The 14,794-nt window shown below is 43.0% G+C and overlaps 1 protein-coding gene across 1 annotated transcript in view; it reads right to left on the bottom strand.

The window, feature by feature from the left end:
- Positions 1 to 9,548: 9,548 nt before the first annotated feature.
- The window catches only part of GTDC1 (glycosyltransferase like domain containing 1), a 488,045-nt gene continuing 482,799 nt past the window's right edge, over positions 9,549 to 14,794 (bottom strand). Inside the window, exon 10 of the mRNA XM_082260340.1 lies at positions 9,549 to 10,621. Coding sequence (XP_082116466.1) covers positions 10,538 to 10,621 — 84 coding nt within the window. The 3' untranslated portion in view covers positions 9,549 to 10,537. The remainder of the gene's footprint in view (positions 10,622 to 14,794) is intronic.

Below are 14,794 nucleotides of genomic sequence, written 5' to 3'. Positions count from 1 at the left end.
ATTCCTTTGTTGATTTGGATGTATGCTTTGGGCTGTTGTCATGCTAAAAGATGAAGTCCCTGATTATGTTCTGCTTTCTAGCAGAAGCTTGAAGGTTTTGTGCCAATATTGACTGGTATTTGCAACTGTTGATAATTCCATCTAACTTGAATAAGGCCCCTGTTCCAGCTGAAGAAAAACAGCCCCAAAGCATGATGCTGCCACCACCATGTTTCACTGTGGGTCTGGTGTTCTTTTGGTGATGTGCAGTGTTGTTTTTGTGCCAAACATATCTTTTGGAATTAAGGCCAAAAAGTTCAACCTTGGTTTAATCAGACCAGAACACATTTTCCCACATGCCTTTGGGAGACTTCAGACATGTTTTTGCAAAATTTAGCCAGGCTTGGATGTTTTTCTTCATAAGAAAAGACACTCTACCCCATAGCCCAGACATATGAAGAATACCGGAGATTGTTGTCACATGTACCACACACCCAGTACTTGCCAGATATTTCTGCAGCTCCTTTATTGTTGCTGTAGGCCTCTTGGCAGCCTCCCTGACCAGTTTTCTTCTAGTCTTTTCATCAATTTTGGAGGGACATCCAGTTCTTGGTAATGTCACTGTTGTGCCATATTTTCTCCACTCGATGATGGTTTATCTAATGCCTTAGAAATTCTTTTGTACCCTTCTCCTGACTGATACCTTTTAACAATGAGATCCCTCTGATGCTTTGGAACTTCTCTGCGGGCCATGGCTTTTGCTGCAGGTTTTGACTAAGAAAATGGCAAGAAAGACCTACTAGAACAGCTGAACCTTATTTGGGGTTAATCAGAGGCACTTCAAATGATGGCAGGTGTGTACTGACTCCAATTTTAACATGAGTTTGAATGCGATTGCATAATTCTGAATTCAGTTACATCCCCAGTTTTAAGAGGGTGTGCACACTTATGCAACCTTATTATTTTAGTTTTTATTTTTACTTCCCCCCCCCCCCTAAAAGATTTCAGTTTGTTTTTCAATTGAGTTGTACACTTTATAGGTTAAATTTAAAGGTGAAAAAAGTTTTGAAACAATTTATCTTTGTCTCATTTTTTTACATCACAGAAACCTGACATTTTAACAGGGGTGTATAGACTTATTATATCCACTGTAAGTGCATATATAATGAACAAATACAAGCAGCATAAGAAGTAAGCAGTACAGACTACCAATGAAATGTTGGTACACTACAGCAATACTTTAGTGTAGAACTGAAAAAATAAGATGACAGTCTAAACCGCTTGTATGCATTTGTCGGGAGCTGAGGATTGCGTTTCTGTCCATCCAGTTCTCAGATTTACACAGCTGTCATGCAGCACAGCTCTGTCTGGTAGGGCAGAAGACCTACATTTTCTCTGCTGCAGTTAACACTGACATGTCTCTTTCCCATACTCCTTGACTGGACAGTGAAAGGAGAAGCAGTAAACTAATGAGCTCATCTTTTTGTCACTCCACTTTCGCTTTCCGTCAGCATGTCCCTTGTTAGCACATTAGCACTGCTGCACAACTGATTGGCTTCTTGTACTGCTTCTCATTCTCTCAGTCTGAGCTATTCTGTACAGGGACAACAAGAAGCGGATACCAAATCAAATTCAAGTTCTTATACTGCTTGCAATAATTATGTATTAATATGTGTCTTTTATATCCACCTTAAGCACAGTTTTAGAGTTTCATTCTGACTATACCTTTAACAAGTCATTATTAAATCATGCCAATATATTCCATCGGGCAGAGGTGTAACTAGAACCTTCAGGGCCCCCGGCGCAAGAAACCATGAAGGGTCCCCTGGACCCCTGGCAGCCTGGGGCTCTTCCCACTGATTCTGGGACCCTTTACTCTCGTTGCGGGGCCTTTTATTACGGTCCCGCAGTGGGACCGTTTCACAAGTTCTGCAGTGGGCCCCCTTCCTGCCATCTTGGGGCTTCCCCACGGTGGTGGAATGCCAGGGCCTAGTTGCAAGTGTAACCTTTGCAAGTTCACCCACTGGTGTCAGTAGTTTTTTTTTTTTTTTTGGTATTTTAATTGTATTATTTTTTTATAATTTTATTTATTTATTTTTTTCCAATGTCACTGACTATGACTCTGTCCATTCAGAAAAGGAAGAAGCTAGTAAATTACATATTTACCGACCCCCTTCCTGGTTCTCTATTGTGACACATCCCCTGCAGCAGCTGGCAGGAGAGAGAAGGGAGCACAGGGAGCACAGGGGGGGGGGGGACCAGGGGAGCACACAGGGGCCCAGAGACAGCAGAACACAAGTGAACTGGATAGAAGGAGTGGCGGGGGCAGCATACAGAGGAACCAATCTCCTCCATTTTCCTCCTGCAGCTACAGGAGGAAAAAGGAGGACAGTGATTTCTCTACATGCTGCCCCCGCCCCCCCTCCTATCCAGGTGTACAGGGGAGCCGCACAGGCCCCCTGGAGCATGGGGCCCTGTTGCAATTGCAACCCCTGTATTTATGCCCCTGCCATGGGGTCAATGTATCTGCTAAATGCTGACACATAACACTGTCATAGACAATGCCATGGCTAAATGATCTCACCACTGCATAATGAATTCTACTGATTGCAGCAGATCCATGCGGCAGAAAAACTCATCTTGATCCTGAGGGGAAGGCAAACATTGGGGCCAAGTATGAAAATATGTCACCAATGATAAAATAGAATGCAGAGCACAGAGGGGAGGTTGGAACAGTAAGCATTGGAATGTGGCGTGACCCAGGTAATAGATGACTGGGGAATACCACAGACTATCCTGAATGGGGAGGTATGTTTACTGAAAACATTTAGCATCAGTCACCAGGGCCATATTAAAGGTTGTGCTGCTCGAGTCAAACATGAATGATGGCACCCTTCCTACAGGCCCAACCCTTCTGTTACTAATCATGTTATATAATTACAACCCATAAAATTAAAACCAGAACACAGCCTTTAAGCCAGCACACTGTCAGGTTTTATATGTAAAAGCTTGCACAAGGCTATATCAGTCCATCAGTGAAAAGCATAAAAATAATTAGAGATGGCTACATCTTACATGATCTGCAGGGAGTCTTGTGACTACTGCCAGAAGCCCCAAATACATTTCTTGGAAAATCCCCTATTTAAAATTCTTCTCACGGATTTATCTGGAAGTATCAAGACCTGACAATGCGAAAACAAAAAAATACAAGTTATAAATTATTTATCCAGTTTCCTCAATTGGGAAATCATGGTGGGTCTTCTTGGCTAATCACTACAGCTGTCCCAGGATAAGTCTGTCTTTCGTGGGATCTGCCTCACTGTACAGTGCAATAGGATTTACTGAGAAGTAGTCCAGCTTCTCAACTAGGGATTCTTCAAAGGTTGCTAGAGGTTCCTTGAGCAATTTCTGAAATAATTTAAATACCCACTGAACCCAACAATCTTTTTAGTTATCCACACTGTACCACCAATGTAAGTTGCATTCCTCCCACTGACCACCAATGTAATAAACATTTTTCCTATTGACCACCAATGTAAGAAACATTCTTCAATTGGTAACCAATGTAAGCAGATATTTTCCCAATGACCACCAGAGTAATGGAGTCATTCTTCTAATTACCATCAATGTAATGGGGTCCTTCTTCTGTTGACTACCAATCTAAGGGTGCCTGTCTCAAATGACTCTCTATGTAAAAAAAGCAACTTTTTTCCCACTGACCACGAGAGTAATGGGGTAATTCTTCTAATTTCAATCAATGTAATGGGGTCCTTCTTCTGTTGACTACTAATATAAGGGTGCTTGTCTCCAATGTAAAAAAAAGATTTCATTCACCATTGATGTAAGGGGTAACTTAACTGACCACCAATAAAAGGGGGCACGTGTCAACTGACTTAATGTAATTACTTGAAAAATCCCCTATTTAAAATTCTTCTCACGGATTTATCTGGAAGTATCAAGACCTGACAATGCGAAAATAAACAAAATACACGTTAGAAATTCTTTATCCAGCTCCCTCAATTGGGAAATCATGGTGGGTCTTCTTGGCTGATCACTACAGCTGTCCCAGGATAAGTCTGTCTTTCGTGGGATCTGCCTCACTGTACAGTGCAATGGGATTTACTGAGAAGTAGTCCAGCTTCTCAACTAGGGATTCTTCAAAGGTTGCTAGAGGTTCCTTGAGCAATTTCTGAACTAATTTAAAAACCCACTGAACCCAACAATCTTTTTAGTTATCCACACTGTACCACCAATGTAAGGAGCATTCCTCCCACTGACCACCATTGTAAGAAACATTCTTCCCATTAGTCATCAATGTAAGCAGCTATTTTCCCACTGACCACCAGAGCAATGGAGTCATTCTTCTAATTACCATCAATGTAATGGGGTCCTTGTTCTGTTAACTACCAATCTAAGGGGCACCTCTCTCAAATGACTCTCTATGTAAAAAAAAAACAACTATTTTCCCACTGACCACCAGAGTAATGGAGTCATTCTTCTAATTTCAATCAATGTAATGGGGTCCTTCTGTTGACTACCAATATAAGGGTGCTTGTCTCCAATGTAAAAAAAGATTTCATTCACCATTGATGTAAGGGGGAACTTAACTGACCACCAATAAAAGGGGGCACGTGTCAACTGACTTAAAGTGGAGTTCCACCCTAAAATTATACTTACCTCCATCTTCTCACTCCGGATCACCTGAAAAACAAATGGATAATCACAATTTTTTATTTTTTTTTTACTTACCTCGTTTAGAAGAAAATATACTTACCTAACTTCCTCCCCTCGGCGGCCACGGGCCGTCGTCACTTCCTGGCATGCAATGATTCCTGGGAGCTGAACGTCATCGCTCCCAGGAATCAATGCGCCTGCACCGGCCCCGACGTCAGTTCCAGTGCAGGCGCCATCATACCTTGCAAAACAGCTTCTGGGCATACCCAGAAGCTGTGCAGGGATGACGCTGCGGCACCGGAAGTGACAGCGGGGCCGGTGCAGTGCATCATGGGACCGAAGAAGACGGAAGAGGACACAGAAGAGGATCGCGCTGGCTTCAAGCTGCCCACACCTGAGATGGCAGCGCTGGAGAAGACATTTTCAAGGTAAGTATTTCTTCTAAAAGGTAAGTGCAACCCGGGACAGATCAGAGGCTATCCATTATGGAATGCACTAGCCCTGACTGTCCCGGGGGTATTTTTATTAAAAAAAAGGTTCACTGGGTGGAACTCCGCTTTAATGTTCATACAAAATTGCATTAGTCTGTATGTTTGGCCAGAACTCAAGTCACTACTTTGCTTTTTCCTCCTGTAAGAAAACACCCAGCACCAAGCAAAACAATAGAGCCTGGTGGGCTTAGACTGCCAATCCTCTCTCAAAGTTTAGGTGTTCTTGAATACACAGAAGGCAAATATAAAGTCAGATTTTAGGTGATAACAGTATAACTGAAGATACAGCTTTTTGTTTTAGAGTGGGGAGGGATCAGAACATCTGCCAGGTTCTTGTTGCTGTAAGTGTCCTTGTTAGGATCCTAGTGACTATTACCACCAAAAGTGAAAATCCCAACTTGTGAGTAGTCACCAGAACAGGAACAGTGGGGACATCTTCCAATGGGGACACTAGTTCTGGTGACTAGCAGGGATTTCCTCTCAATTTTTCTTTAGATAGAAAGTGAAGGGAACTCCCTAATGGGACAAAGCTGGCAAAAATACCTAACAGGAGCTAAAACCCTTCCTTTTCTCTATCCAAAAAAAAAAAAAATAACAGTTTTCCCTTGATTCTTACTTTCACTTTTTAAATACTTGCCGACCAGCTGCTGTAGTCTTACTGCGGCAGGTCAGCCCTTTTGCACGCAACGACATACCTGTACATCGTTTTGTGCAATAGCCAGTGGGGGCGCATGCGCTGATTGGCCAAAGGGGGAGCCAATCAGCAGGGCCGGCGGACACGATGTCCGCTGGCCACCCGCAATCGCTCCCCATAGAGACAGAACGGCGGTCTGCCTATGTAAACAAGGCAGAACGCCGTTCTGTCACAGATGAACACAGGGGTCCTGTGTTCCTGCTATTCAGTGTGAGAGTCTTCATCTAGTGAGTCCATCCCCGGCATAGTTAGAAAGCATCCCCTAGGGACACACTTAACCCTTTGATCGCCCCTGATGTTAACCCCTTCCCTGCCAGTGTCATTCAAACAGTATCAGTGAATATTTTTAGCACTGATTACTATAGTAATGTCACTGGCCCACTCAAAAGTGCCACAATGTCGCAGTCCTGCTAAAAATCGCTGATAGCCGCCATTACTAGTAAAAAAAAAACGTTTGCGCAAACCAATCAATATACACTTATTGGGATATTTTTACCAAAAATATGTGACAGAATACATATTGGTCTGAAATTATTTAAAAAAAAAAAAATAGATTTTTAATTTTTTTTTTATTGGCTGTGTTTTATAGCAGAAAGTACATTTTTTTTCCAGAATTGTCGCTCTTTTTTGTTTATAGCGCAAAAAAAAAAATAAAAAATTGCAGGAGGTGATCAAATACTACCAAAAGAAAGCTCTATTTGTGGGAAAAAAAGGATATTCATTTAATTTGGGTACATCGTTGTACGACCACGCAATTGTCAGTAAAAGTAACGCAGTGCCGTATCACAACAAATGGCCTGGTCATTAACCACTTAAGCCCCGGAAGATTTTACCTCCTTCCTGACCAGGGCCTATTTTCCGATTCGGCACTGGGTGAGTTTAACGGACAACTGCGCGGTCGTGCGACACTGTACCTAAACGAATTTGACGTCCTTTTTTTTCCCACAAACAGAGCTTTCTTTTGGTGGTATTTGATCAGCTGTGCGATTTCTTGATCATGCGCTATAAACAAAAAAAGAGCGTAAATTTTGCAAAAATAACATTTTTCAAATTTTTGTATATGAAATTCCCCCCAAAAATGTAAAAAGCAAAATTTTTTAACATTTTAGGCCAATTTGTTTTATGCTACATATGTTTGGTAAAAAAAAAAATCGCAAAAAGAGTATTTTGATTGGTTTGCCCAAGAGTTATTGCGTTTACTAACTAAGGGAAAGATTTTTGTTGTTTTTTTTTTGTAAGTAATGGGGCGATCTGCAATTTTTTTTGCAAGACTGCGACATTGCGGCGGACAGATCTGACCCTTGACTGACATTTTTGACACTTTTGGGGGTACCAGTGACATTACTACAGTAATCAGTGCTATACATATGCACTGTTACTGTAAAAATGACACTGGCAGGGAAGGGGTTAACTTTATTGGAGAGGGAGGGGTTAAGTGTGTCCCTAGGGGCGTGATTCTTACTGTGATTGGATGTGGCTGTGTGTGTAACAGCACAGATCTACGGTCCTACATAGCAAGACCGTATGATCTGTGCTGTTACACAGGGGAGAAACACAGGCGGCTTAGTTTACATTAGCCGCCTGCCTTTCTCCCGGTGTAACCGACGATTGCGAGTGAGCAGCGGACATCGGGCTCCGCCGGTCACTCGCGCGGGGGGGGGGTCCGCGAGCGAGCGGGAGCGCGCCTCCAGCGGCGCGCGCTCGCTCCCTAGAGTCTCACAGGCTAGCGACGTATTACTACGTCGCTTTACCTGTGAGGGGCTGACTGCCGACGTAAATAGTCATTAGGCAGTCAGCAAGTGGTTAAGGAGGGGTAACCTACTGATCCCAGAAGTGGTTAATCAATGAAAGGCTAGGAAAAAATAAATGTTTTCCTTATTTTTATAGGGTTTTGGATTAATAATATAGGCAGTCCATTCATTTTTTAAAAGGCTTAGGACCCATTAACACCAAAGATGTGCACTGAATCAAGCGCTCACGTGTGTTGCATTAGGGCAACCCAATAATTTTAAATGGGCTGCCAATGCAACCCAATGATCCAAAAAACATACATAAATCTTTATTTACAACAAAGCACACTGCAATGCGGTATGTTGGCCATTAGTCCACAGTAGGGCTTCTCAACCATGGTTCCATGGAACTCTAGGGTTCCTCCAGAGGTTGCTAGGGGTTCCTTGAGCAATGAGCAGTTTCTGCCTCTTAGATAAGTTCCCACTGACAACACTGATCTTTTTAGCTCAGTTTTTTAGCTATCCCAGTGGTCCCAGTGACCACAAGTGTAAGGAGCATTCTTCCCAGTGACCATCACACTAATGCAGGGTTTCTTAACTAAGGTTCCTCCTGAGCTTGCTAGGGGTTCCTTGAGCAATGGGCAATTTCTATCTCTCCAATGACACCATTGTTCCTTTTAGCTATCTGTAAGGGGGAAATTCTTCCCAATGATGACAAGAGCAAGGAGAATTCTTCCCACTGACTGTCACACTAACGTGTCATGAGTTGTAGATTTTTAATTTTTAGCAGGGGTTCCCAGAGACCAGAAATTTATTTCAAGGGTTCCTCTGTGTTGAAAAGGTTGAGAAAGGCGGCACTAATGAATTATGAGTTGTAGTTATTTTTTTAGTGATTTTTTGCAGGGTTTCCTTGAGACCAAAACATTATTTCAAAGGTTCCTTTCAGATAAAAAGGTTGAGAAATGCTGCTCTACAGTGGGTTCAGGTGCCATTCACAATACAACTCACTGCAATTCACCTCAGTTAAAGAGATGGGTTAATATGTGTTGCACTATTGCTTGTTAAAACGTGCGTTTTATTGCACGTTGCAACAACACACAAGTCTGAATAAGCCCTTGGGCAACCATGTAATCCTTTTCTATTGTGGAATCTCTTCTTTTTCCCTGTCAACATTATTATTTCCACTTACTAACCTTAAAGTGATACTTAGACGTTGATGGAACTTAAAAATCCTTTAAAGCGAAAACTAGAAAGTTTGTAAAAGTAACATCTCCCAGTTGGGTGATTATGAATTTTTAAAGCTTCTTCACAGCTGGATCGCCAGTTATCACAGAGATGGTGTTTTGTGGGGGGATTTGGACAGCAGACAGATCCTAGCAGATGGGCTGTGAGACAGGTGCACTGTAGGAAATTGGCGGGGGGATAGCATGTGACGCTGGCTGGTATTGTTATGAAGGTCTTTCATTAAAGGAAACCTTTCCCAAGAAAGCCATGGAAACTCTTTTGTTGAATTCTGAAGATGCCAGTTGCTTGGCTATCCTGCTATCTCTCTGGCTTCACATACCCAGACTGAGTAGCATACTTGTACCAGATCAAAAAATATATACCATAACAACCACATGAGGCCTGCAATGGAATCCTCCATACATTTATCATGATAGGTTTTCCTAAGGTGATTGAAGATCAATCATTGTTTAAAAAAAAAAAGACTTCTAACAATTGAGTGGGCTCATTATCTGTCACAGGGTATACTGCCATCAGATTTTCATGAGTGATGCTCGAGACGGTTGAATTGCTTGCAGAATTCTAAACGCATAAAGAAAGAAAGCGCTATCTACAAATTGTGTTTGTGCCGGGTTCATAGACTTCCTTGTTGCACGCTTGTTTTGAAGCCTTTGTCCGTTCCTTTCTCATGCCAGAAATAACGACTGCACCATTTTACATAAATTCCTTTATTGAAGGCTCGCACAATTTAAAAAAAGAAAAAAACATCAAGTCAATGTTGATAAATAATCTGAAGATTCTGCTTATCTGGGAAGCATTAGAAAAAAATAAAAATAAAGATTTATGATGTAAAGTCATCTGTCTCTGCGTTATCTGTTCCTTGTGAAAGAAGTGCGGAGCTTCTGGTTTATCGAATAGATGGCACTACACAAGACATTTCCCAAGTTACTATGAATTACAGCTGTTTATCTTGCAGGCTTTCTTTAAGATTAATTAAATGCAAATGTAACTCCGTGAATCATGGGAATACCTGCCAGACCTCTTATTAATACCTTCACTTAAAAACCTCTGTGCCAGAGAGTCATTAATTTGCGAAAGAAAAAAAAAAACAAAACTGTTCTACAGCGGCCTCGTCGCCTGCAAAACAATTCATGGATGGCTGCCCAATTAGCCCGGTCGCACTCTGATCCTCCTCTCAGGCCCTGTGGCCCTTTGAGGACACAATACGGTTCCGATGATAACCTGGCAACATAGGTAGAAACCCAGCCAAGTGTGAATGTTTGAAGCTGTAGCTTGGCTGCCATCGCGGCGGCGAAGAAAAAAAAGAGAGGAGCGCAGGCACTGTGTCATCCAGTACAAAGGATAAAAAGAGATTTATCCGGAAATTCGATGTGGCACCACATATGGGATACATGACTGCGGTAATACAACAGGACCCTTTTTTTTTTTCTTTCCTCCTTCACTCTCCTGCATGTGAGGGTGAGGACATGTGCAGCTATCCCAGCATCCCTGAGAACGTGTATCTCATTTGAGCCAGGGTGGTGGCAGAGATGATGGGATCGATCTGCCACAGGTTTGTGGCAGATGGCCCTGTGTCAGCTATGACAAGCAGCCAGTCTTTGCTTCCTACGCAGATTTTTTTTTTCTTTTTCTCTGATCAGGTAAATACTGGAACGCTCTAAAAAAAAAAAAAAAGTTCGACAAATTCTGCCTGAGGCTGCGAGTTTGTGACTTAGCCCCATCTGTCACAAATCTTCGCCGGGTTGTGCTGAGAGGAGAGACCTGAATTCACCGTTCAGCGCTGCCCAGGAATACGCCACCGTCTCGCCCTGCGGAAAAAAAAAAAAAAAATTGGGAAGAAGGCGACTTGAAAAAGATATTAACTGTTCAGTGATGAGGAAGCTTTGCCCTGAAAAATGAGCAATTTCTAAACATGAACATATTGCATTAGTGTGTATTTACATTCAAAGGCTATAAATAATACATCATTGTTTTGCCGGAGTTATGAATAACATATACACAGGACTATATTAATGCGGAATAAGGAATGGATCTGAAATTGCAGAAAATGAGCAGGAACCTATGTGGATAAAAAAAAAACTTATCAGGATGCAACAGCAGCTGAAAATGTGTGTACATGTATATACTGCACATACAGGCATGAGCTCATATTCAAACATCTGCTTCAAGTATGATTCATTGATTCCCGACCCAAATCTAATCTCTGTTTGTATGTCTTTCAAAATTGGTTGAAGGTTTACTTTTTTCAGGGCAGGGTCTTCTGATGGTGACAACATCAGAACATGCATTGCATAGCCACTTATAGTCTCCACCGGAAACACATGTGACAGGAGGACAGTTGTGGAGAATGATTCGGCAACAGGAACAAAATCTTGTCATTGCATAAAGGAAAAGTGCCTGAGCGAGGATTTGTATAGCAGAATCATCTGGTGTTATATTAATGCAAGCTGCTGATTAAAAAAAAGACTAGTGATCGACCGATATCGGTTTTTTTATGCCGATACCGATATTTTGGTCATCGGATATCGGTAGCGGCTGATATTGGCCGATATTTTCGGACATGTAAAAAACATTTTTTTTTTTCACAGGTACTCTTGTGGAGGGATCTGGGAGTCTAAAAGCCTCCAAATTCCTCCTCTGCACTTAAAAGCATTCAAAACGCCAAGTTTGGCTGTTTTGAATGCTGTCAGTTTTTTTAATTTGGCGCCGAGTACCCGGAAGGGATGTTATGACATCACTTCGGGGTTTTTTACATGGAGACCCAATCAGAGCTGAATGCGGCTTTGATCAGGTCTTCGGCAGCCGTGCAGGTAGGATGCCCGGGTCTTCCGGTGGGACGGGAGACCTGGGAGAACCACGAAAGGTGGGGGGAGGGTGGGACGTCCCCTCCCGCTCCTTTTAATGACAGCCGAGCGGCTTCTCAGCCGCATCGGTTGTCATTACAAGACAGCCGACCGTCGGCTATGGATGCCGGTACCGGGGTGATGCCTCTAGCTGCAGGCATCACTCCGGTACAAGCACTTTCCCGAAATATCAGTAACCTCCAGGGCCGATTCCGATATATCAGGGAAAGTGCATATCGGCCCCCGATATATCGGAGTTGCCGATAGTCAGTCGATCCCTAAAAAAGACTGAAAATAAAGTTTTCAATGACATTTAAGGCCTCATGCATACTGGACGTTATCAAAACGTCAATAGAAAGCTGTAGCGGTAGAACGTGTTTTTCAGCTTTTTTGCAGTAGCGTTTTTTCAGCATTTTTTGCCTTTTTTTCAGCTGTAGTGTTTTTAGCTTTTTTTTTAGCAAAACTATATTCCCACAAAAGCTTATGGCTCAAAAATGTCGATAAACGCTGAATAGCCACATTTTTGGGCGTTTTTTGGTATTTTTCAGCGTTTTTAAGCTTTTATCAGAGTTAGAGCGTTTTTACAGCTGAAAAACGACTCTTTAAAACCCACTGTCAGACCAACCTTTGGACGGAGAAGGACGTCAGCATTGTCAATATTAGATTACAATGCCGTGGTGTCCCCTGGCCTAAATAATGCAGAAAATTTCAGGCTAAACTAAATAGTGTATCCATCACTAGGGACTATCCTGAATAAATGGGATGCAACTCTCCCTACCCTTTCTTCTCCTGGACGGTGATGTTTTCAAAATTTATTTCCATATTTGGGTCCCATCTGTTTGTACCCTTGCTGGTTCAGATACACCTCTGGACTGCAGGCTCCTTCCCTTCGGGGAGATACAGTTGGGTTGTATGTCTTGGCCTATAATCAGCACTACACTTTTATCCATGCGGTTATTCTATTGTACACTCTAAATCAAACTTATGTAATCTGTAGTCCAATACCCCTGAAGAAGAAAAAAACCTTAAAGTTTTTGAAATGCGTTGGCTGTGCAATCAAGTATTTCACTGCATTGTTTTTAAATTTTTTTATATTGCTATTTCTACAACAGATACATACAATACAATGTATAAGATTTTAACTGATTTTGATTCTTTCCCTATAAAGGCTATATTATCTAGCCAGAAAACGCCCCTGTCAAAAACTGCTGATAACAGTAATAACAGTATATGTGTGCATGGACACAGAGGATAACATTGTGGGGAGTTTCCTGGCTGTAGAAAAAAAAAACGTCTGGTGTCAAAAACAGCAGCTGTAAAAATGTCCAGTGTGCATGAGGCCCAAAGGTTTAGGTTTCAAGATGTTTGTGATATAAAAAAAAAAAAAAGAATATTTGCCAGTTGCAGCCAAAAGGTGGCAAACATTGTGCTCTTTGAAGACTCCTTTTTACAGCTGTTGTGAAAAAAAATATAGACAGCTGGATGACTCAGAGGATGGAAACTTCCCCACCTCATAGGTATGACAAATTTACGAAAAAAAAGAAAATCAACTGTCATATCTGCAGCGCAGTGCTGACAATGAAATAAGGAAACTGATTAGTTGTTATGGGAAAGAAGAAATGTTCTTCATGCTTTCTATACATAATCATGTTAAAACAGAACTAAAGTACACAGATACTCACCCTCTGCCACCTAGCTTCTTCCAGGTGCTGGGTCTTCATCAGTCTTAATTAGCCAGTGGGGGATAGCGTAACTCCAATACTTGCGCATGGAAGTTCAGTTATTCCATAAGGAAAGCAGAGAAAGCACATTGAGCTGTGCATGCACAGCTCAGTGTACATTCTAAAGAGATTGCTAGCAGGCAGGTAGATTCGCTTTTTTGCAGAAAAGACATTTCATATCTGTTCTGCAATAAATAGCCTCTTTAGCTTAAAATTATTTTAAATCTTACATTTTTTTAATTACAACAATAAAAGTCATATTTACCTGCTCTGTGCAATGGTTTTGCACCCTCGTCCCCCATCGGCGTGCCTGGCTCATCCTCTTCAGCCAGTGCCCCCATAGAAAGCAGCTTTCTATAGGGGAATGTATGCAGGCTCGTTCCTAAGGTGGCCTGTCTGCGTCTATAGACACAGGCAGCGCAGCTCGGCCCCATCCCCTGCATCATCAGAGCCAATGGCTCCCGCTGCTATCAGTCTGCCCTGTGAGGAGGAAGAGAGCAGAGAGAGCCGCTGCTCTTGAGCATAGAGCTGGATCGAAATCAGGCTCAGGTAAGTATAAAGGGGGTAGAGGGGTAATCCTGTAGCACAGAAGGCTTTTTACCTTAAAGAGGGGCTTCAGACTCCCCCCCCAAAAAAAAGGATTAAACAGCCTTTTTACAAAATGCAAAGGATTAACCCCTTAGACTCCATAGTGAGTATAACAAGCATGCTTTACTGCATATACAGACTGATTTTGCTGTTGTGGGTTTAGTAACACTTTAAGGCTTCTTTCACACGGTCTGCCTCCGTAGGCGGATCCGTGCTGCTCAGAGGGGGGTCGATACACAGATCCCCGCTGAGCAGGCAGGTGACAGCTCCCTCTCCCCACACAGAGCCCCATGCATCTCTATGAGGAAATCGGATGAGAGCGGACTGCCTGTCCGCTCTCATCCGATCCGATCCCCTGGATAGATGGAAAATAGGGTTTCTATCGGATGTGGATGGCAGAGGGTGTCAACGGACATGTCTCCGCTGACATCCGCTGCTCCATAGGGATGCATAGGGGATCCGATCAGATCCGCCCAGGGCCGGTGCTTCCACTAGGCAAACTAGGCGGCCGCCTAGGGCGCATTGCCATCTAGGGGCGCAGCCAGGAGTCGGCACTCTCTCTCCTTTATTAATGATCCTTGTCAGCTGAGGGGAGGGGCGGCAGTGGGGGAGGAAGAAGGGACAGAGGAAGGTGCCAGGTGTCTGGGGCAGTGGCGGAACTACCAAGCCTTGGCTTTGGGGGGGGCCCCAGAAGGCAGGAAGGGAGCTCACTGGAGTGCTGCCTGCATGATGATCCTCTTCGGCTGGAGCTGAGCGGCCTAAACCCCGGGCAGGAAGTGATTCTCTGCACTGAGATGGTGGGCAGACGTAATTTCCCTGGGTCGGTATT

Source organism: Pelophylax lessonae (assembly GCF_965119305.1).
Source record: "Pelophylax lessonae genome assembly, chromosome: 6".
Classification (NCBI taxonomy): Eukaryota; Metazoa; Chordata; class Amphibia; order Anura; family Ranidae; genus Pelophylax; species Pelophylax lessonae.
This window is presented reverse-complemented; position numbering and strand designations above follow the sequence as displayed.